The sequence below is a fragment of the Tachypleus tridentatus genome, chromosome 12 (genome assembly GCF_004210375.1).
Source record: "Tachypleus tridentatus isolate NWPU-2018 chromosome 12, ASM421037v1, whole genome shotgun sequence".
In the NCBI taxonomy this organism is placed as follows: domain Eukaryota; kingdom Metazoa; phylum Arthropoda; class Merostomata; order Xiphosura; family Limulidae; genus Tachypleus; species Tachypleus tridentatus.
In genome coordinates this window covers 61083085-61104760 of record NC_134836.1, presented here as the reverse complement: position 1 = coordinate 61104760, position 21676 = coordinate 61083085, and the positions used below count along the sequence as shown (strand labels likewise).

The 21676-nt window shown below is 32.8% G+C and overlaps 3 protein-coding genes across 3 annotated transcripts; all 3 read left to right on the top strand.

Moving 5' to 3' along the window:
- Positions 1 to 214: 214 nt before the first annotated feature.
- On the top strand, positions 215 to 7709 carry LOC143233396 (E3 ubiquitin-protein ligase RBBP6-like). Its single transcript, XM_076469593.1, has 4 exons — positions 215 to 314; positions 1931 to 2049; positions 3043 to 3212; positions 7216 to 7709. The coding sequence occupies exons 1-4, from the start codon at positions 231 to 233 to the stop codon at positions 7707 to 7709; spliced, it is 867 nt and encodes a 288-aa protein (XP_076325708.1). The 5' UTR covers positions 215 to 230.
- LOC143233395 (uncharacterized) lies at positions 7707 to 21676 on the top strand. The gene is made up of 7 exons (XM_076469592.1): positions 7707 to 8331; positions 10780 to 10945; positions 11415 to 11481; positions 11788 to 11851; positions 11980 to 12161; positions 14028 to 14154; positions 17864 to 21676. Exons 1-7 carry the CDS (start codon positions 8189 to 8191, stop codon positions 18399 to 18401), a joined length of 1287 nt encoding a protein of 428 aa, XP_076325707.1. The 5' UTR covers positions 7707 to 8188; the 3' UTR covers positions 18402 to 21676.
- On the top strand, positions 18444 to 20004 carry LOC143235633 (uncharacterized). Its single transcript, XM_076473864.1, has 2 exons — positions 18444 to 18525; positions 18770 to 20004. Exons 1-2 carry the CDS (start codon positions 18444 to 18446, stop codon positions 20002 to 20004), a joined length of 1317 nt encoding a protein of 438 aa, XP_076329979.1.

Below are 21676 nucleotides of genomic sequence, written 5' to 3'. Positions count from 1 at the left end.
ATATCGTATGTCATATATCCTCATGTATATGTATATTCGACTTCTATATGAAATAAGTTGTTCATAATTGTATGCTTTCTCATGTACACTGAGTTATTCTATGTATGTTTTTATTTTGACGGCTGAATTCTTGTAATTTTCAATGGGTTTTAATATGATGTTTGGATGTTTTTTTTTATTCATCTCAATAATTTCATTTTTTTAAAATTAGGTATGTGAAGAGTCTGAGTATGACAGGACCTTTACCTCCAAATTACACATGTTACCGATGTGGAAAACCTGGTCACTGGATAAAAAATTGTCCAACTAATAATGTAAATACTTGCTTACTTTCTTTAACAACAATGAGTTATTTGGTAGATTTCTAACAGTGATGCATTATGTTTTATGATTGATGTGGTTATACTTTGTATGTATGCAGTGATACACATGGGTTTTTGCATCTTATTGGATATTTTAAACAGAGAAGGACTTTTGACTGAGATCTTTCAATTATGGATGGTAATATTGATTTAATGGATGTTCTTGTATGATTAACGTTCAATTTACTTTATAGTGCAAGATTTCAGTTATTAATTTGTGGAAAACATTAACAAAAATTCACAAAGACTGATTTTAATACCCACAGTTAATATAATGCAAAACTAGCAACAAACAGTTCAGGGCACATTGTATTATAAGTAATTAAATCCACAAAAATTGTGTATTTTGTTGATGTATTAAACTTTCAAGTTGTGAAAGGTTTAAGTAAGGATGAATTTTACAGAATTGATGACTAATATGTTTTTATTGATAGTGAAAATATTGTGAGAATGTTTTAATATTCTTCATCAAGAAGATAAGCTTTCACCACATTTATGATGATAAAGTTTCCCTACATTATACTCTAAAGATGCACCATTATGTAAGGTGTGCTTTAGCTTCTGACACCCTAGGTTGGTAGGCTCGATTATCATGATTTTTATATGTTAACTCTAAAGTCTAACAGTGTACCCTGGTTATTTGATGTTAACATATAAAAATCATGATAAAGTTTCCCTACATTATACTCTAAAGATGCACCATTATGTAAGGTGTGCTTTAGCTTCTGACACCCTAGGTTGGTAGGCTCGATTATCATGATTTTTATATGTTAACTCTAAAGTGTCTAACAGTGTACCCTGGCTATTTGATGTTAAGATTTTTGGCAGGAAGGGGAATAGAAAATATCTTGAAATGATTCACAGCTCCACCTTTTCGTGATAAACTTTTGACATAAAATATACCAACAAGAATGTTTATCAGTGAAATCATTAATTGTCACCTTCTTTAAAGCAGGATATACAATTAGCATCTAGTGAAGTCATTAGGGATTTAACAGAAAGTACAAAAGGGAACGTAACGCTATTCTTTATATAATTTTTGCTTCCGTGATCAGGTACCCTCAGCTAGTAATATTAAATATAGTTACATAGTCATCAGAGTATTTATTATAATAAGTCAATGAAAGTATCTGAATCACTAATATTGAATATCTAATGCTTTTAATATCTCTGTTTTCTTATGGTTATGTACATAGATATATAACAATCCTTATCTTAAGGTAAATAAAACACTAATCTAGATTTTCTGCTGACATTACATAGCTTATTGAGAAAGCTCACAGCTGAGAAAGTTGAGGTTATTATATAAATTGCCACACAGCAACTGGTTGCTAATTTTAAAATGATGAAACACTATATAAGAAGTAACCTGGTGTGTAGATAACATTTGGAAATTCTTAATCCATTTATACAGCACGTAGATGTTAAATTAGTATTACGGTATATCCAGTGAAACGTTACACTCTCGATACTTGTAGATGTCTGTATTTGGACGGTGATATATACCATATAAATAGCATTTATATAATATGAATATTGTATTTTACACATGGTTGTATATATTCCAGATGGATGTTAAGAGGAGCACTGGAATACCCCGGAGTTTTATGGTTCCAGTAGATGGTCCAGAACACAAAGGAGCACTGCTGACCAGCACTGGAGAATATGCAGTTCCCCTCATTGATCAGTGAGTGCTTTTAATACAATACTGACACTGTTATTGATCAGTGAGTGCTTTTAATACTATACTGACACTGTTATTGACACTTTTAATACAATACTGATACTGTTATTGACACTTTTAATACAATACTGACACTGTTATTACACTTATACAACAGAAACTTCTTTAGTCTCTCCTATGTTTTGTTGATAATGCACATGTTTTAACATTTGTATTTTTTACTAATTGTCACCAAGGCTTATTGTATTACCATAAATTGGAAAATCAAAGTGGCTAATGCCACTGTGGTCAAGTTTATTTATTGGATTTTTTGTTTTTATTTTAAGACATCTGTTGCTTACACATAATTAAAAATTTTTTGTGCTTAGTTGTGTTGGGATGTCGCACATGAATTGTTTGTTTGTGCTGGGATGTCACACATGAATTGTTTGTTTGTGCTCAGTAGAGAATTAAGTGTTACTTTTGTTTAATTTAGCTAGACAGATTGGTAAACAACTCTGATACCTGGATGACTATATGGATGGTGGTATTATGTTTTTGGTTATCCTAATGTGAGTGATATGTTAAAAATTAATTTACCCAGACAGACTGGTGAACAACTCTGGTACCTGGATGACTATATGGATGGTTGTGTTATGTTTTTGGTTATTCTAATGTGGACAATGTATCTTAATATATCTTCTTGTTTGTATGAATGTCAGTGTTTTGTGTTTGTGTTTTATGGATGCTGATGTATCTAATGGTTTACAAATATCATTACATGGATATTGTCGTAAGTTGTGTATACATTATTGTTTTATTAAGGCTTACTGAAAGTAGTTTATATGTATTACATAGATGTTATGCTAACCTTGATGCTTGTGAAGATAATAATGGTAACATATTCTCTCGATATATTTTGGTAGCCAAGAGTAATTTTTATGTATGAATTTGTAGAATCACTTAAAGATATGAAAACTAAATGAACTAATGGTAAACTATTCTGTTTCTTTGTAGTCAGGCATACAAAGAAGTAAAAAAGGAGAAGCCACCATTTCTGAAGGAACCACAGCCAGAACCATATCCAGAACCTCAGATCCCCGAGGAGCTTCAGTGTATGATTTGTCGAGACCTTCTTCAGGATGCTGTCCTCATTCACTGCTGTGGAAATAGCTTCTGTGATGAATGTTAGCATTGTTTTAGAATTTAAGAATTAAACTTGGGTGAAGTTGTTGAAATTAAATTTTCATGTTTAATGTTTAACAGCAAGGTTTGTTGATGTTTGAATTTGCTACAAAAAATTATGATAAGTTTAAAGTTTAAAAGAGAAAAGATTGAACTCAGTTTAATTTATACATATACAAAGAAACTTCTGCGAATGTTAATGTAATATGTGCATCATAACACATCATTAAGAATAGTTTAGTCAAACGTCATTAATATGTGTGAACTTGCTTCTTTGAATGTAACTTGTTTACATCTTGCATCAGCTTCCTGTAAGTTTATTATATTGTACAGTATAAAACTATAATAGTGAGAAAAAGAAATGTATAGACCTTCAAAACATTTTAAACATAAAATCATGAACAGTATAACAAGAGTATTTGTAAAAGGCTCAGTAATGCAGCCTTTATTCTAATCTTGAAGTATTTAAGGGGATGTTAAGTAATGAAAACAAAACATTATTAACATAAATGGTAATACATATTTTGATAATTTTCAGGTTATAATGTAACATTTGTGTATTTAGAACTTATTGTTACACAATGAGTGTTAATACAATTTTCCTCTAGTCATTTGTTTAGAACTTGCTCGAGTACAAATAATATGTTGTAGTTTGTGTTAATTATTGAGTATGTATTTTAGTGAATAGTAGTAGAGTTTGAAAATTTGAGTTAATAATGGAATAAAAGGAATATTAAAAGTTTTTTTTTATTGATAAGTTAATAATTATCTTACAGTGAAATTTGTGCCAGGAATTATGTTAACAATAATAATTGTAATTTCAACTATCTTTTGAAATTTGTTACTTTGTTTATTATGTTGTTTCTTGAATGTATTTTACTTGTTTGTAACTACTGACAAAATAATGTGCTTGGTTCTTGAACTAAAGATTTAGTTAGCTTATATATTACTTAAAGTTTTAAACTGACAAAATAATGTGCTTGGAACTAAAGATTTAGTTAGCTTATATATTACTTAAAGTTTTAAACTGACAAAATAATGTGCTTGGAACTAAAGATTTAGTTAGCTTATATATTACTTAAAGTTTTAAACTGACAAAATAATGTGCTTGAACTAAAGATTTAGTTAGCTTATATATTACTTAAAGTTTTAAACTGACAAAATAATGTGCTTGGAACTAAAGATTTAGTTAGCTTATATATTACTTAAAGTTTTAAACTGACAAAATAATGTGCTTGGAACTAAAGATTTAGTTAGCTTATATATTACTTAAAGTTTTAAACTGACAAAATAATGTGCTTGGAACTAAAGATTTAGTTAGCTTATATATTACTTAAAGTTTTAAACTGACAAAATAATGTGCTTGGAACTAAAGATTTAGTTAGCTTATATATTACTTAAAGTTTTAAACTGACAAAATAATGTGCTTGGAACTAAAGATTTAGTTAGCTTATATATTACTTAAAGTTTTAAAACTAATCATTAGTTTTAGTATAGTGTTACCAGAACTCTGAACAGGGTCATTTTAACAATACGTACACGGAGATACAGTCATGTGAAAAAATTTGGACACCCTATGAAAGTCTGTGTATTTTTGTAACATATTTGGATATATAGATATTTAATCTCAATTTTAACAATACTGAGAGATTATAGGAATATAACTAAACAATTAAAACTGAAGAAAAGACTTTTCAAGATCTTCTATAAAATGTAATGCTACAAAAATGCATATTTTAACTGAGGAAAAAGTTAGGACACCCCCACATTGATACCAACTTAAAATGGCTCAACTCGTACACAGGTGTATCGCACCATGTGGACGTGATTAGAAGGTGGTTACTCAGCATTGTGAATGAGGCTTGCCCTATTTAAACCTCAGACATTTAGTTTGGTGTGCTCCTGACTGTTGAAGTGAGAGTGAGCACCATGGTGAGAGCAAAAGAGCTGTCTGAGGCCTTCAGAGAGAAAATTGTAGCAGCTTATGAGTCTGGTAAGGGATTTAAAAAATATTCCAAAATATTTTGAAATCATTCATTCCACTGTCCGTAAAATAGTCAACAAGTGGAGAACTTTCAAAACAACTGCCAACATACCTAGGTCTGGTCGTCTAAGTTCACTCCGAGAACAGACCGCAAGATGCTAAAAGAGGTCTCCAAACACCCTAACATGTCATCACGGGACCTACAGCGGGCTCTGGCTACTGTTGATGTGAAAGTGCATGCCTCTACAATCAGAAAGAGACTGTATAAGTTTAACTTGCATGGGAAGTGTGCAAGGAGGAAACTTTTGCTCTCTAAGAGAAACATCAAGGTCAGACTGAAGTTTGCCAGAGAGAATTTAGACAAAGACCAGGACTTCTGGAAAAATGTTCTTTGGACATATGAGTCTAAAATTGAATTATATGGACACCAGAACAGAGGACATGTTTGGTGTAAACCAAATACAGCATTCCAGGAAAAGAACCTCATACCAACTGTGAAGCATGAAGGTGGAAGTGTTATGGTTTGGGACTGCTTTGTTGCAGCAGGACCTGGACAGCTCACAATCATAGAATCTGCCATGAATTCTACTGTGTATCTGAGGGTATTTGAGGATCATGTGAGTCCATTTTTAAGAAAATTAAAGCTGAAGTGGAGCTGGACCCTGCAACACAACAATGATCCACAACATACCAGTAAATCCACCAAGGACTGGCTGAAAACTAAGAAATGGAGAGTCCTGGAATGGCCAAGTCAAAGCCCAGATCTTAATCTCATTGAGATGTTGTGGGGTGACTTGAAATGGGCTGTGCATGCAAGAAACTCCTCAAATATCTCACAGCTGAAAGAATTCTGCATTGAGGAGTGGGGTAAACTTTCTTCAGACCAATGTCAGAGACTGGTAGATGGCCACAAGAAGCGTCTCACTGCAGTTATTTCAGCCAAAGGGGGTAACACTATCTATTAGGGGGTAGGGTGGTCCTAACTTTTTCCTCAGTTAGAATGTGCATTTTTGTAGAATTACATTTACAGAAGATCTTCAAAATTCTTTTCTTCAGTTTTAATTGTTTAGTTATATTCCTATAATCTCTCAGTAATGTTAAAATTGAGATTAAATACCTATATATCCAAATATGTTACAAAAATACACAGGCTTTCATAGGGTGTCCAAATTTTTTCACATGACTGTGTGCAACTGAAGGCATTACTTTTTACCTGTGAATCATATTAAGTGCTTTATTTGGGTTCTGGTACATTTAACATAAAATAGTAATTATAATAATGTCATTTCTGGAAAAAAGCAAATTTTTATTAGCCTTCAATCTTGTTTGGTTACATAACCGTCAAATAGATAATTGGACTCCTCATACCATGTCTGTCTCTCTCATCATGTCTTTAAGGATATGTCAATACATGTCATTTTCTCTTATGTTTATGACTATGGTAGTTATAACCAGTAGACAGGCAATGTTTCTATCTATCAATGATGTATTATATTATAATATTTTCTGTACAAAGATTTGTAGATCATTTTATAAGAAATTGTTTTTTCCCACGAGAATTATATTGTGTAGATGGATGATGGATGATGTTTTAATGGTCCACATTTTGTTGCCATAAATATGAGAAAAATTGTTATAATTGCAGGACATTGTCTGCTTCTTACATGTTGTTATTTTAGGTTTTTTGGTGCATTCATTTACTAAATACAAATTTAGTGCACTACTACCATTAGTATTAAGAAGTAGTGTTCATAAAATTATGGACTTTTCATAATTTATTTTCTCTCCCATGAAAAAAACAAACAAAAACTCTCAAGGAGAGAAGAGCTCTATAATGGATCAGCTAGTTTAAAGTGGGGTGGTGCTAAGTGGGGTTTTATTGTATGTGTAAAGGTAAATAAAAGCTATTATAAACATTGTATATTATGGGGAAGGTAAATACTTCTTTGGGAAACCTTATTTGTTTATTTTACTCTAGAGATTGGGAAAATATTAACCTCAAACTTGTGTGATTCTTACAGGTGTTCGTCAGGCACTTCTCGACTCTGAAACTCACGAGTGTCCGATGTGCCATGAAACTAATATCTCTCCTGACACCCTTATTCCAAATCGCTTTTTACGTACAGCTGTCATGAATTTCAAAAATGAAACAGGCTACACCAGGGTCAAAAAATTAGTTCAACAGTTAGCTGAAACTGCCAAGTGTACTCCTACAGGTTCACCAGCTCGTGAACAGCATCACGGGAAAAATTCAGCAGTCAGTTCACCTGCCCGAGATCAGTCAATTGGAAAAAATACACGCATGGATTCACCATCTCATGACCAACTTTTGGGAAAAGCACTGGTTGCTTCACCTGCTCATGACCATTATTTAGGGAAAAACAAATGCATGGATTTGCCACCTAGTGACCAAACTGTAATGAAAACCATGATAAACTCACCATCTCGTGAACAACCTGTGGAGAAAACACACACAAGTTCACCAGCTCGTGAACAACTCTCAGGGAAAAACTGATTAGTTCACCGATACATGAACAGAGTGTTGGGAAAAACACTCACAATGATGTAAAAGTTCATGATTCAGAAGTAAAAGCAGTGAGTACTTCAACTTCCCATGACCAATCTATAAGGAAAAACACTGCTGTAGATTCTTCAGTTTCAAACCAATTTGTAAGCACTGTTGGTTCTTCAGCCTCCCAACTGCATGAAGAGGACCGAGAGAATCACACACCTTCCACTTCTGTAAGCCATACACTAGGACAACTGTCAATAAAAACCTGTGATTCTTCAGTTAGTCATGAGCAACCAATAGAAAAACGATTAGAAATAACATCTGTGATAAACGATGGCCAAACAAAAGAGCTGGTTCAGGTGAAACAAGAAATTTTAGCAGTAAACAAGGATTCTCCTCAAATATCAAAGGAGCCTTTCTACATAAAAGAAGTTCCTCAGTTGAAACCTGAACTTGTTCACTTGAACCAAAACACAGTTCAAATGAGACAAGAAGCTTCTCTTGTTAGACAGGGCTCTCCTGTATTGAGACAGGAACCTCTGTATGGTAGAAAAGGACCTTCTGAAGTGAAGCAGGAATCATATCCACTTCACCCAATTCAGGATCCATCTACTGCAAAATTACAGTATGTAATTATATTTTTAACTTGAATTTACATTGCATTTTAAAATGTGAATTATTGATTACATGTAATTTAAAGTAGTAATTTTCATATTTAAGTTTTGATGATGTGGTCAGTTTTTTTTGTGCTCTGTGTTTTGTTTCTTGTGGCAGTTTTGTCGTTTTTCACTAAAATTAGTTTGGTGAACTGGAGAACTCTGTTGTTTAGGAAAGCCTGATGTTTCGGTTTGTTCTCATAATTTTTAGGACTTTTCAGCTTTTTCACTGAACAAAGTAATTGGTAATGTTCAGATAATATTTTTAAAGCTGCTAATCAAATGTTAAAATGTTCTCAGTAATGGTATTGATTAGTCTAAAGGCATGATCTGTCAGTCATATCTGGTTTTATACTTTTTTAGGTATATTCACACAACACTTTTAGCTACTTAAAAACATTAATTATGTATCACAATAAGAAATTAATTTTATGGTTACTCTGATTTGAAATGTTACTACAAAAGCCAACATTACCTTCAAATACGAAACTTTCAGACACAAAGGGAATTTTTATCTTAGAAATAACTCTTAAGAATATTAAATCTTTACCTCACATTCTGTGTTACTACATTAATGTAAATTATTATGCAGTTTTATTTTGAAACACTTAAATTTAGTTTATTTTAGTGACTGTCGGTGGATATTCTCTTGATTTGCTAGTTTAAGTAATTCTACTTAAAACTTTAACTTACTCTGACAAATATGTCTGCACATAAGTGTTCTAACTTCACTATTACAGTGTACATCTTATTGTTTCTTTTGCTATTTTGTTAGCTGTGTAGAATAGGTAAATGAAACAAACATCAGAGGTTCTTGAAGTAAATTACACCAGTGAAAGCCCATCTGTCATAACAAATTTCAGGCTTATGAATCTGCCTATCATTAGAGAGCATCTACACAGAGCCAGTTGAGAAATTTAGGGATGAAGGGATGAAATTTTTTTTTTATTCCTAGTCACAATATGCTAGGGTGTTTCTTATGTTTGACAAAAGAGCATCTTTTAAGGACCCTTTGCATGTTCAGGGCAGTATTCTGCTAGGGATCTGAAAAAAATTCTCATCTGAAAGCAATTTTCATGTATTTTAATGGTTGAAAAAGCTACTCTAATAGTTATTAAGTTCTATTTTGAAGTATGAGAGAGAGAGAGAAAATTTAACTTAAACGTTTTTTATATGATCATAATATAATCTGAACTATCAGAAGAAAAAGATATCAAGTTAAAAGCTGAGAGTGTTTAATACTTGTCTAAGTTTCAATCTATCTGACTATAGATATTTCTAGAAAAATGACATTGCTATACTTTCAAAGTGAAAAATTACTGGTTGCCTCCATTAAAATATTTCGGCCATTAATTATTCATTCTCAGAAGTTCTAAACATTTACCTGTGTCATTTTCACAGTTGAAAATTTGACTTTTACAATAAAATGTTGCAGAAGGAAATAATTTTTGAATTAAAAAGTCATGTGTGTCTGAACTTGTCATCTGATATATAGTTTTAGATCTTGGCAATGTTTTATATATCAGTGAGACAGGTTGCAATGTTAGTGAGAAATTTGTGAACATAGAAAACATATTATCAACGTTATTATAATAGCCCACTCAATCAACATTTTAGCAATACCAGTACAGCGTTTTACACCTCAAACTAGTGAGATGTATGGTTTTGTTTCAGTTTATAACAAAGCTAATGAGACTATCTACCACCGTTACTGACTTTGAACTGCTGATAAGAGGAAAGCAGTTATCTGGCAGCATCTCCTACATTTTTCTTTTCACTTATACCTTCTAAAGTTTGAGAAATACCACCAGTTGATTGACTGTAATCAGCTATCAGGGCTATCAATTATTTGATTAGCAAATACTGCTTGTGTAACAGTCTTTGACAAAAGGCTTTATTTGTTTCAGTGATGTAAACAAGTTTACAACTAGAATGTGCTTTTTCAGTAGGAAAATATATAAGCTTTTGAAAATTAAATATTGCTACATCTTCATTGTAACTTAAAAAAACAGAAACAGTAGGCAGAGTAATTTTAATGGTTGTGGCTACATGATTTTGTTTTCTAAAGAACTATGTTGACAATGACTGTGGTTGTTTATATGTCTTAAAAGACAAAGTTTAGCATTGGTATTTATCTCTCTTGAGTTCCCAGACACTAAGATATTTCTTTTAATAAGTTGAATAATATTTTTATTGTTCAGTATTTGTGTAGTATAGACTTTCAGCACCTTTATTTAAGGAAACAAGTGTTTTAGTATGGTTGCACAAACATGATTTATCCTTCAGTTGGAGTTTCTTTGACAGTGCTATAAATATTACATGATGTTTGTGTGTAATTACCTAACCAATTGTATTACTGTTCAAAGGTTTTCTTAAAGCTGGAACAGAGTAAGAAAAGTTTTTTTTCCTTTTTGCAGACAACTTGAAGACGACCGACCAGGGACACCACTAGCTGATGAACCCCCTTTAGAGCCAGAACCTCCAGGTCAGGAGATGCTTCAAGCTGTTCATCACGATGAAGATAAAGGAACAGGAAATACTATAGTAACTATCACTACACGTGGGCCACGCTACATGCTGAGTGTAAGTGTGTATTTTGGAGTTTGATTTCTATTACATGTATTAAAACCAGTTTTGTTACATTAAACCTCTTCTACAAGTAACATTGGTTTTTATTACTCCAAATTTCACATTTTCTTTACATATATGATGCAGTTTCTTTTGTCTGTATGAAGTTAGTCACATTTGCTTGAGACTTCTTACATTCTAAAACGTGGTGTTTAATTTTTGCATCAAATTAGATCTTTTACATGCATAACGAAAACTTGGTTAAACCTCAAAATGTACTTAGTATCGCCTGTCATACAATTACCCAAGTATGGTGAGTTAACATGATAATCAGAATTCATAACTATGTTGAATAATTACTTCAGCTGTTGAGAAAATACATAAAGATTTCTGTTTCATATTCAAGGTACTGTGATGTTGTTTACTGTTTTTTTTTTAGTTAATAGTAAAACAAATAACGTTTTCATGATTTTTTTTGTTTTAGGGTATCACAAGAGATAGTTTTAGAACATCTCCACCTCCACAGGCAAGACCAGTACCACCCAGTCATGGTAAGTGATCCTTGATTTTTTCATATCTTTTTATTATGTAGAAATGTTTTTGTGTTCTTTGTGATTAAAATCAGTAAGGTGATAGGAATCCATACATTTTATAACAAACTGACTTATCTATGATTACTGCATAATTAGTGATGATTACTGTCCTGTTGTACAGTGATTTGATTTTTTAATCATAAAATAATATAAAGTAAAGTAACTGTGCACTATAAATTGATTCATTTTAGATAATGTGGTTTAGATATGTAACTTTCATTATCTCTATACTATATTTTCTTACTTTTTGATACATTTATTTAGGTCCTTCCCTAGATCGACGACCTCCATTAATACACAGAGGGCCACTTCCTCAACATGTTGTAAGGTATGTGTCTAAAGTCTCTCATTTAATTTACAGTTGATATTATTACTGTAATACCAAGATTTTTAAGACTTTTGTTGGATGGTTATTAGTATATGACTGTAAAAACTGATTAAAGTATTTTTTTGTAGTTCTGCTCCTTCTGGGTATGGAAGAACACACCCACCATATGTTTCAATTACTAGTGGACCACCATTAAATTACCAAGTTTCTGCCAACTATCCAGCTCTTGCCCGTCCATCATTACCACCATCAGCTCCAGCAGTGGCTGGTCTCTCTCCACCCACATATCCTGGACAACCTCCTCCACCTGGTATGAAAACAACTTATCTACAATTCATTTCATTTGAGAGTGTCTAGATTTGAAATACGTCACACTATACCAAGTTCATTTCTAGCGTAGGCCGAACACAGAGTTATGTTGAGTATGTATGTGGCTGATATTTTCACATTTTCCTCTGTTACCATGTGGGTAGTACAATAATGTGTTCCACTCGACTAGTAATCCAGGGGTTGTGGGTTCGAATTCCCATCACACCAAACATGCTCACCCTTTCAACCATGGGGGCATTATAATGTGACAGTCAATTTCATTATTTGTTGGTAAAAGAGTAGCCCAAGAGTTGGCAGTGGGTGGTGATGACTAGCTGCCTTCCCTCTAGTCTTACACTGCTAAATTAGGGACGGCTAGCACAAATAGCCTTTGTGTAGCTTTGCACAAAATTCAAAAACCAAACCATTATCCATTCTTTTTCCATGTCACTGATGTAAATTGAAAAATGATTCTAATACTGAGTTCTAAGGAAAATCCAGGTAAACTAAGTCCACACCCTGAATTTTCTTTGCATAAGCAGTAACATCTTCAGAAAACTTCAGAACACAATAACATTTTCAACTTTCTTACATGACATTGCAAGTAATCTTTTATAAGAGCTTTAAATCATATCCAATTACTGATAGAAATATAAGAGGCCTAACTTACTCAGAATATGTTCATCACCTCTTTTGAAAAGAAAAATAACACTTGCCAACTTCTATCCATCTGGAACTTCAGAATTTTCCACAGTTGATTGGTATCAGTTCATTTACACTGTTCACACACTTCTGAAGTTTACCCTTTTTTCATATTTGTAACCAAAATCTTACTAGCCCTAATCTTCATATTTAGTCAAATATCAAACCTAATTGAGCACTGATCCTTTGTTCTGAATATCCACCTTCTTAATCATTTCTATGTTGGAAGTAGGAAATATAATTCTATAATAGTTCTCAGTAGGTTTCTGAAAATATAAACTTTCTTATGTGTTAACTTTAATATTTCAGGTGTGTATATACACATACACACCTGAAATTAAAAACTTTCCCTTACCTCAATAACAGCTGAAATCGTAATATTATTGTAGAATTTATCATTAATTTCATTGGTTTCATTTGATAGTCTGTTATAAATTTCAACTTAAAAACTTTCTACAAATGTCACAGACACTTTATCAAAACAAAAGGATATTTAGGTCACAAATCAAAATTGTTTTTTGTTATAAGTTTTATGTTAAGCTCAAATTACACACAAGGAAAGTCTAAACTTCAGAGTACAGGGTTGTCTTAAATTATCTTATATGCACTATAAAATTGGATTTGATAAAAAAATGAACAATTTTTATCCTGTGAGTGTTACCCATTAATAAGACAGGAAATTGGATCTTTAAAAGTTTTTTCTACGGTATTTAAATAGTGGTTTATATGTATATAACAAAATGCATATTATAAGAAGTAAGTCACAAATCTATTTGGCCACCCTTCAGTTTTATGATGAAAACAGAAGAAAAATAATTTTAAAAAAAATGTGTGTATGAAAGACAGATGTTATATATAAATCCAGCAGCAAAGTACAAAAGATTTGCTGTCATTTTTTTTTCACATGAGAAAACAGTTATTCTAGCTTTAATTTTTACATAGTTATTGCTATGGATTCTGGATGATGTTTTAAATTTATAACACTAAATTAAAGATTTTTGTTTTAAAAATATGACTTAATAATGTGGAGGTTTTCTGCACTCAATTACAAAAATTATATAACATTTGTGTACTAAATATTTCACAAAAACAGTAGCTAAATAATTTATAATTGTGTCTATGTAGTATAAATATTTCATTAATGTTTTTATTCTCCTTTATGTAGGTTCATCACCCCTTCGCCATGCCCCATATCCCCCACCACAACCTCCTCCTCCTGGTGTGGGGCAGATTGCTCACCCTATCCCTCCATTAGGATATCAACCTGCAGAAAAACCTTATGGACAAGATAGGTAGGGGAATTGTGATGTACTTGCTTTTTTAGTTGCCGTAAAAGTTTTATGATATCATATAGATAAGAAAATAGATACAGAGCACATTCACTAGTAGTGTAAAATGATGCAGTTAGAAAAACCAGTGTAACATGACATAAACTAAAAGGAAAAAGATACGACAGTGGAAGGTGTGAAAACATTAAAGTTGTTTTCTAATTTTTTTTTTAAGTGTTCACAGTTGAAAATGAAATCAAAACATGGCAAAAGTAAAGAAAAAAAGAATATAAAAATATATTTGAAGTAGAAATTCAATTTATGTTAGGAGCAAAGAAACTAAAACCAAACAGACAAGGTTTAAAAGGTCAGGATTTTTATTTCAACAGTCACGTTAACAGAGAAATGAAACACACACCAAACATCACATTATGTGCAAAAATTAATCTTTATCGTCTGAAGGAAGGGACAGTAATTTTTTAAAACACCAGATGTAGCTACTATCTGAGAAAAAAAGCTTACACTAATCAAATATACTATTGACTTAAATTATAAATAAAAGAATTATACGAGATAATGATCTTGGTGAACTGTTGGACAGTTTTTCAGATTATGTAGTAAAATTTAGTTTGACTCTTGAGGTGACACGCCAGAAGTTTAATATTTCTTTAGTGGAAACTTTCATATTCAAACACATACAAATGTAGAGGGTTGTCTGTGTGTTACTTATAAAGTTTTATGTTATAGGTAATAGAGTAAGGTAACATGTAATTTTATGTTTCCTAAATATCATTTACATGTAGTTATTAAGTGTGCTTACAATTTTTTCGATAAGAGAAGAATTTATATGACTAATTAGAGGTGGACAATTAGTGGTATTTGCTAATCAGTTAAATAAGAGACATTCATTTATATTCATGACATTACATTTAAAATTTCATAAGATCTTGTTAAAATTTACAAGTATTTTGTTCACAAAGAACAACATTAGTTTAAGTGAATCCTTAATAAAACTGTGATTTCTACTGAAATTGTTGAATAGTGTTGACTACAAGATAATTTTTTTATTTTAAGTATAAAATATTTTTCTTCATCTTATAGTTTTCATATTTCATTTGCATAACTTCTAGAACTTTCTAAATGAATATATTGTTTTTTACATGTAAATGTTTATTTTATTTTTTAATTTTCTCTACCATATCAGTAACTCTAGCCACAATCACCGATATACGGTTAAATAATTAAAAATAGAAACAAATTATGCATTTTAATTTTTTGTAGAATATCTAATTTTTTTGTTAAATGTATAATTTCAGGTTTTTCCTTTTCACACCTAGTCTGTTTTTAATGTGTTATTTTAATTTTTATCATTTATTATTCATCTTGCCACAAGCCCTTAAGGCATGTTTTCATATCTCTATAAAACATGTGTAACCTTTAGGTAAAATTTTTCATTCACTGCATAATATCATAACCCTTGAGAACTTGTGTAAAGTATGATGCATATTTAAGAATATTTAAATCTTTTGTATTTAAAACATCACTAATACATAATTAAATAAAATATAATAGTAAGACCAATTAAACTGCATCTCTAACTATAATATAATTAGGTACGAAACAACCATGTTATAATCAATCAAGCAGCCAATATCACTATAGTCGTGTATTTCGTGATGACACACACAAGTTTTAAATGTTGTTAGATTATAGTGTAAGGTGTGCTCTTTCTGATGACTAGGTTTGTAAACATCTTAGCCTAGATGTACCTTTATACAGTTGTCATTGCAGTACAGAAGATACAGAGTGTCAAAGTAAAGAGTTTTACAGCTTGTTGGTCAAGTGACAGTACATTTGAAGATTTGATTAGTTCCTTATTAAAGGTTTCTTTTGAAATCAGTGGTATATTTAGGTAGGTGCTAGAGGGGGCTCAACTTTAGGGTTCATGGTCTTAACTGGGACCTCTTGATAATTTGACAGTACATTTGAAGATTTGATTAGTTCCTTATTAAAGGTTTCTTTTGAAATCAGTGGCATATTTAGGTAGGTGCTAGAGGGGGCTCAACTTTAGGGTTCATGGTCTTAACTGGGACCTCTTGATAATTTGACAGTACATTTGAAGATTTGACTAGTTCCTTATTAAAGGTTTCTTTTGAAATCAGTGGCATATTTAGGTAGGTGCTAGAGGGGGCTCAACTTTAGGGTTCATGGTCTTAACTGGGATCTCTTGATAATTTTGTTCTACATAAAATTACACTGGATGTAGCCCACAAAATGATTATCCCTGAGCCCACATAACCTTAAGTATGCCACTGTTTGAAATAAAAGACTGAAAACGTAGAAAACATAGAACTTTGAATCATAACATTAACTTAATTCACGTAAATTGATAGTAAAGGTGTTTAATTAAATTCTCTATGTAACACAGTGACTTGTACAAGAATGTCTTTAAAGGGGTACCATGTGGTTAAAGGTATAATCAAGTAGCACAGTTTCTTCAAACAAATATCTGCACAAACAATGACAAGAAAGTTGGTGGGAAATTGCTTCCAATCATTTTTCCTCTAGTTAACAACAAAAACAAACAGTCAGTTGATTTTCATGTAATCTGTAGCTCAAAAATAAATAAAACAACTAGTGGTGGAGGGTACTAGTGGCCAGTTGTTTTCCTTCTGGTCACTAGCTGAAAATTGGTTTCAGTGTTAGATAGCCTTTGAAGGTTCATCATAAAAGTATAATGGAGCAAACAAATTTGGTGACAGTATTTCAGTTACTTGAACAGTTGGAATAACTGGAAACTTGAGTTTCAGTTATTTGGCTATTTTCATGACAGTCCATTTAACTAATTAATTAATCAGTTATTTGAATAATCAGAAGCATTAATTTCATTTATTATTTTTGTGACGTTGCATTTAATTGTAATTTTGATTAGTTAAATAGTTTGTGATAGATGTACTCACTTCTAGGTATAATCAGTTATATTGATTAATTCTCCTAGCTGCAATGAATATATACATATATAACTTAGTGAAAATAATTACATTTTAATGAAGTTAATAAGTGGAATCGTAAAGAAGGACTACATTAAAAACAGCAAATCCAAACCTCTGACTAATTACATAATTTGTTATATTAACTCATAAACAAATTAAACAAAAAAGCTGCATCAACTGAAACAATCCCAGGGTACAAACTATGTGGAATTATAAAATGTATCCTTGGAGGTGACTGCAGTGGGGATACACCGTCAGTCAGTTTTGACCTCTATTCACCAGTCTCACATTAGAAATAAAGGATAGCAATAGAGATAGAATTAGAAATTGAAATTAGGAGAGTGAGATGTGGGTGCTCAAGCCCACGATGTCCTCCCACATCTACATCACCCTTCACTGTCTACAGACAGTTGTGGGAAGGTGACTGATCTTCCAAGTATAGAATGAAGTAGAAAATACAGAATAAAATATATATATTGGAAGGTTTGTACAGTCAATGTACTGCAAATAGTAAGGTAAATAGGAATAATGTGGTGTAGGCTTTGGTAAAGCTACTACCTAGTTTATTTTAATTATGAATGGGATTGTTTATATATTTTTTATATACATGTACCAGGCAGTGGAGTATAAGTTTTTGTGAAATTGGAAATTACATCGATATTTTTTGTTACATTCAGTTACTTGTTTTTAGCTAAATGGAATCATTAAAAAAAGTTATTTTTTTTACTTTTTTTTTGTAGCAGAACAACTGCTGACCAGATGGATACTTTTGCTAGACAGCTGTTAGAACATAGGTCTCAGTACAGGAGAAAAAGATCATTGTCCAGGTCACGCTCAAGGTCTTCCGTTCTCGAAGTAGCTCCAGATCTTGGTCAAAGTCTCGTTCAAGATCACGGTCCATTTCATCACGCTCAAGACATAGATCTCGGACACACTCGTTCAGCAGCCGATCGAGAAGTAGATCTTACACTCGCTCAAGGTCCAGCACCCCTAGATCCAGGTCTAGGTCATCATACTCTAGGTCTCCAAAACATAGATCAAGAAGTCCTAGTTATCATTCTCGGTCTCGATCTAGATCCAGGAACAGGGGACACAGATCTCCTCGACATTACACTCGTGCACTTTCTCATTCTCCTAGACATTCTAATTTTCCCAGAAGGCGATCACCTTACCACAGAAGACAAGACTTCTCCAGCTCAGGTTATTATGGTGGTCAGTATCGTCAGTATCCACCACCTCCACCCCCTCCACATCCAACTCCTCCTGGTCAGCCCTTAAATCCATTTGAACAATATTCTGTTGACAGACCTCATTATTATCATGAGCCTTATGGATATGAAAGTTTTCCTGGCTCATATAATCCCCCTGTGTTTGAGCATCCAGATGTTCGTTACAATCCTAGGTTTGGCCAACCAATACCAAGGCTTGAACAACACTTCCATCATCGAGGATGGCCACAGGACGGCGATCGTATCAGAGGACCACATCGACTACGTAGACAGATTCAGGTTATATCTAAGCCCATCAGCCTTCCAGTGCAGCATATTCCTAAGCAGCAAGAACAGAAAGTTAAAGAACCAGAAAGAAATGTTAAACAGGAAGAAGATGAAAAGGCTAAACATAAAAGACATCATCATCACAGTAAGGAGCGAAAAAGACAGTCTGCAGAAAAATAAAACAGTCTGATGGCCAAACTAGTGTAATTGTAAAATCAGAAACGGAGAAATCTCAAGTAGCTAAAAAAGCTGGCCCTGAGAAAAATAGTCAGGATGCACCTGAGCCTGCATTAAAAGAGAAAAAACACAAGCACAAGAAAACCAAAGAAGGTGAAGGTCATTCCAAGAAGAAGTCCAAAAAAGCACCCAATGAAAATAATCCTGCAACTGGAAGTGAATCTGAAAAACCTTTGAAGTCTAAGAAGAAAAAGACCAAGTCCAAGACTAAACAACTGCCAGTAGAAGTGGTTGCAGTAACTGGATCTGAAGTCTTAGAACCCATTGAAGCAGTAGAAGCAACTGCTCAGGAAGCAGATTCAACCACAAGTGAACAGACTACTAGTCATTCAACGTCAAAAACTTTTAAAGCTACAGCTGTTGTCCCTGAAGAAGTGGCAGCTGAGGAAATAGAGGAACCTAAAATAGAAGGTGACGAAATTACAGAAACTGAAACAACTTGTGTAGATGATGTGGAAACCGATATGAATCAAGAGAGTTTTCCAGTTATTGAAAAGTCTGAACCTCAAGATGATGTGCTAGGTGAGGAAGAACCCTATGAAGAACTGGAACCTAGTCTTCAGGTTGAATTACCTGAAATATCCAAGTGGGAGCGTGAAGATGTGGAAGATGAAGAAGATAAAGCATCACAAAAACAAGAAAAAATTCATTCACAAGAGAAAAAAAATGCTCTTCCATCAGACGTGATTCAGAGAGCAGAAAAGGTGATTCTTCACAAGCCCCGTAAAGCACCACTTTTCAGTGTGAATTCTTCAAAATTGGTAATAGATGCCAAAAAAGAACCTGAAAAAGAACATTCTAAATTACCAAGGAAAGATCAGGAATATTCTCGACCACGAGCAGAAAAGGTAGGCTCTCAGCAAGAGAGAGATAACAGAAGCAGGTTTACAGATAGTAACAGAAATTCTACTAGAAAAGTAAGATTAGACAGATCTAGGTTCTCAAAAGATGTCAGTTCAGATTCTGAAGGATACAAGAAACAAAAAATGGAGAAACAACAAGAACAAAAGTTGGAGAAATTAAGATCAGAGTCCAGTATCAGAAGCAGAGATACAAGAATTGAAAGGGAGCACCAATCCAGGAGAGACACACCTGATCGTCCTAGAAGGGGAGTTTCTAGAAAACGAAATGATCAGGGGAAATCATAACAAGGAAAGGAACAGAAATCTTTCTGGTGGCTCAGAGTCCAAACATGATCGTGAATCAAGACAAGATGATCGAAGTTTTGTGTATCGCCGAGATAGAGGAGAAATAGAAAGATATGAGAAAAGACATTATAATGAAGAAGACAGAGGGAAAGCTGTAAGCAGAAATGAAGAAGGAAGACATGGAAGAAACTCGGTCTCAGATCAGGCTGAATACAGACGAGAGAAGAAAGATCATGAACAACATTCATCTAGGAGTGGAGAAAAAACATATCCTAAGAGAACGGAGATATCTCTCAGTGAAGGAAGGAGGGAGAAGTCTCAGCATGGAAGAACACGAAGTCAAAGTCCCAACACTGGTGGGTTAATAAAGAAAAAAGATGACAAAATAGAAACAGAAAGTAATAGAAAAGGCATTGACAATGATACTGTGCAAAAGTCCAGAAGTGATTCTAGAAAGAATGATAAACCAAAACATTTAGAAGAAAACAGAAAAGATACTAGTTTTGTAGGCAGTATTGTAAACAAAGAATCAGCTGGGCAAAAGAGCTCAGACACTCAAGACTTGCAGAGCAGTAACCAGCAAAGCAACCCTTGCAAATTTTTATTATCATCGCAGTCCAGTCATAGAGATTCTACTCAAGATGAATCTCATTTTGAACCAAATTATGATGAAACAAGTGACTCAGAACAATCTGGTCCAGAGACAAACACACCTACAAGAACTCCCGAAAACTCGCGTAAACATACCATTCCACCAGAAGAAACAAGTCCATCAAAACGCCCAAAAAAAGAGAAGGAAGAAGTAGAACGAGGCTTAACTCAAGATACAGAGAAAAATGAAGCATTTCTAAGGAAACGAGAGCAAACCAGCAGTCCTAGTGGCAGTGATTCATCAGATACAACAAGTGGACGAAAGCATACAAGAAGTGGAAGTATTGATTCAGATCAAAGATCTAAGCATAAGAAAGCAAAACATAAAAAACACAAAAAGCATAAAAAACATAAAAAGAAAAAGGGTCATAAAATTAAAGAGAAAGATGGCCGTTCTGAAAAGGAGTACAAGTTACAATCATCTGTTTATAAGAAGTAGTCAAATCTTTTGTAACATTTATAAAGCTTTCTCTCAGAGGATTCATTCTTTGTGGCATGTTGAGATTTATCAGCTAGTACTGAATTCTGAACTATACTTTTCTTTTCGGTTTCATAAGTGTTGAGTTACAGTTGTTGGAAATGAAAGCATTTAAATTTTGTTTTTCAATTTTAACAGATATTACAGAGAATGTAATGCCATTAAAACAAGATCAAGTGTTTTTTAAAGATGTATTAGATTAAATACACATCATAAATTTCTTACTGTTATGGTTTGATAAAGATAATTGTTGGTGTGTTAGACTAATTTATCATTGACTTAGACAAAAACAAGTTTATTGTAAAGAACATGATTTAACTGTACTTAAGTTTTTCTACCTATATTATGAATTACTGTGTTCTACAAAAGTTCTGAAAAGTGACAGAAACGTTTGTAAAGTAACGAATGATTCAGTAGTATTCTTTTGTAAATTTTGTTTGGAAAAAATGTCCTGAAGCATACATGTAGTAATTAAAATTGTATTATATTGTAAATAAAATACAAGTGAAATAAAACACATTATCGCTGACGTTTTCTTTCAGC

Excerpts from the sequence above, each read along its gene's own strand:
- LOC143235633 (XM_076473864.1), top strand. The coding sequence starts at position 18,444 with ATGAGCCTTATGGATATGAAAGTTTTCCTGGCTCATATAATCCCCCTG. Across the intron at positions 18,526-18,769 it reads GATGTTCGTTACAATCCTAG|GAGCGAAAAAGACAGTCTGC; the intron begins GTTTGGCCAACC and ends CATCACAGTAAG.
- LOC143233396 (XM_076469593.1), top strand. The coding sequence starts at position 231 with ATGACAGGACCTTTACCTCCAAATTACACATGTTACCGATGTGGAAAA. Across the intron at positions 315-1,930 it reads AAAATTGTCCAACTAATAAT|ATGGATGTTAAGAGGAGCAC; the intron begins GTAAATACTTGC and ends TATATATTCCAG. Across the intron at positions 2,050-3,042 it reads GCAGTTCCCCTCATTGATCA|TCAGGCATACAAAGAAGTAA; the intron begins GTGAGTGCTTTT and ends GTTTCTTTGTAG.
- LOC143233395 (XM_076469592.1), top strand. The coding sequence starts at position 8,189 with ATGAGACAAGAAGCTTCTCTTGTTAGACAGGGCTCTCCTGTATTGAGA. Across the intron at positions 10,946-11,414 it reads GGCCACGCTACATGCTGAGT|GGTATCACAAGAGATAGTTT; the intron begins GTAAGTGTGTAT and ends TTTTTGTTTTAG. Across the intron at positions 11,852-11,979 it reads CTTCCTCAACATGTTGTAAG|TTCTGCTCCTTCTGGGTATG; the intron begins GTATGTGTCTAA and ends ATTTTTTTGTAG.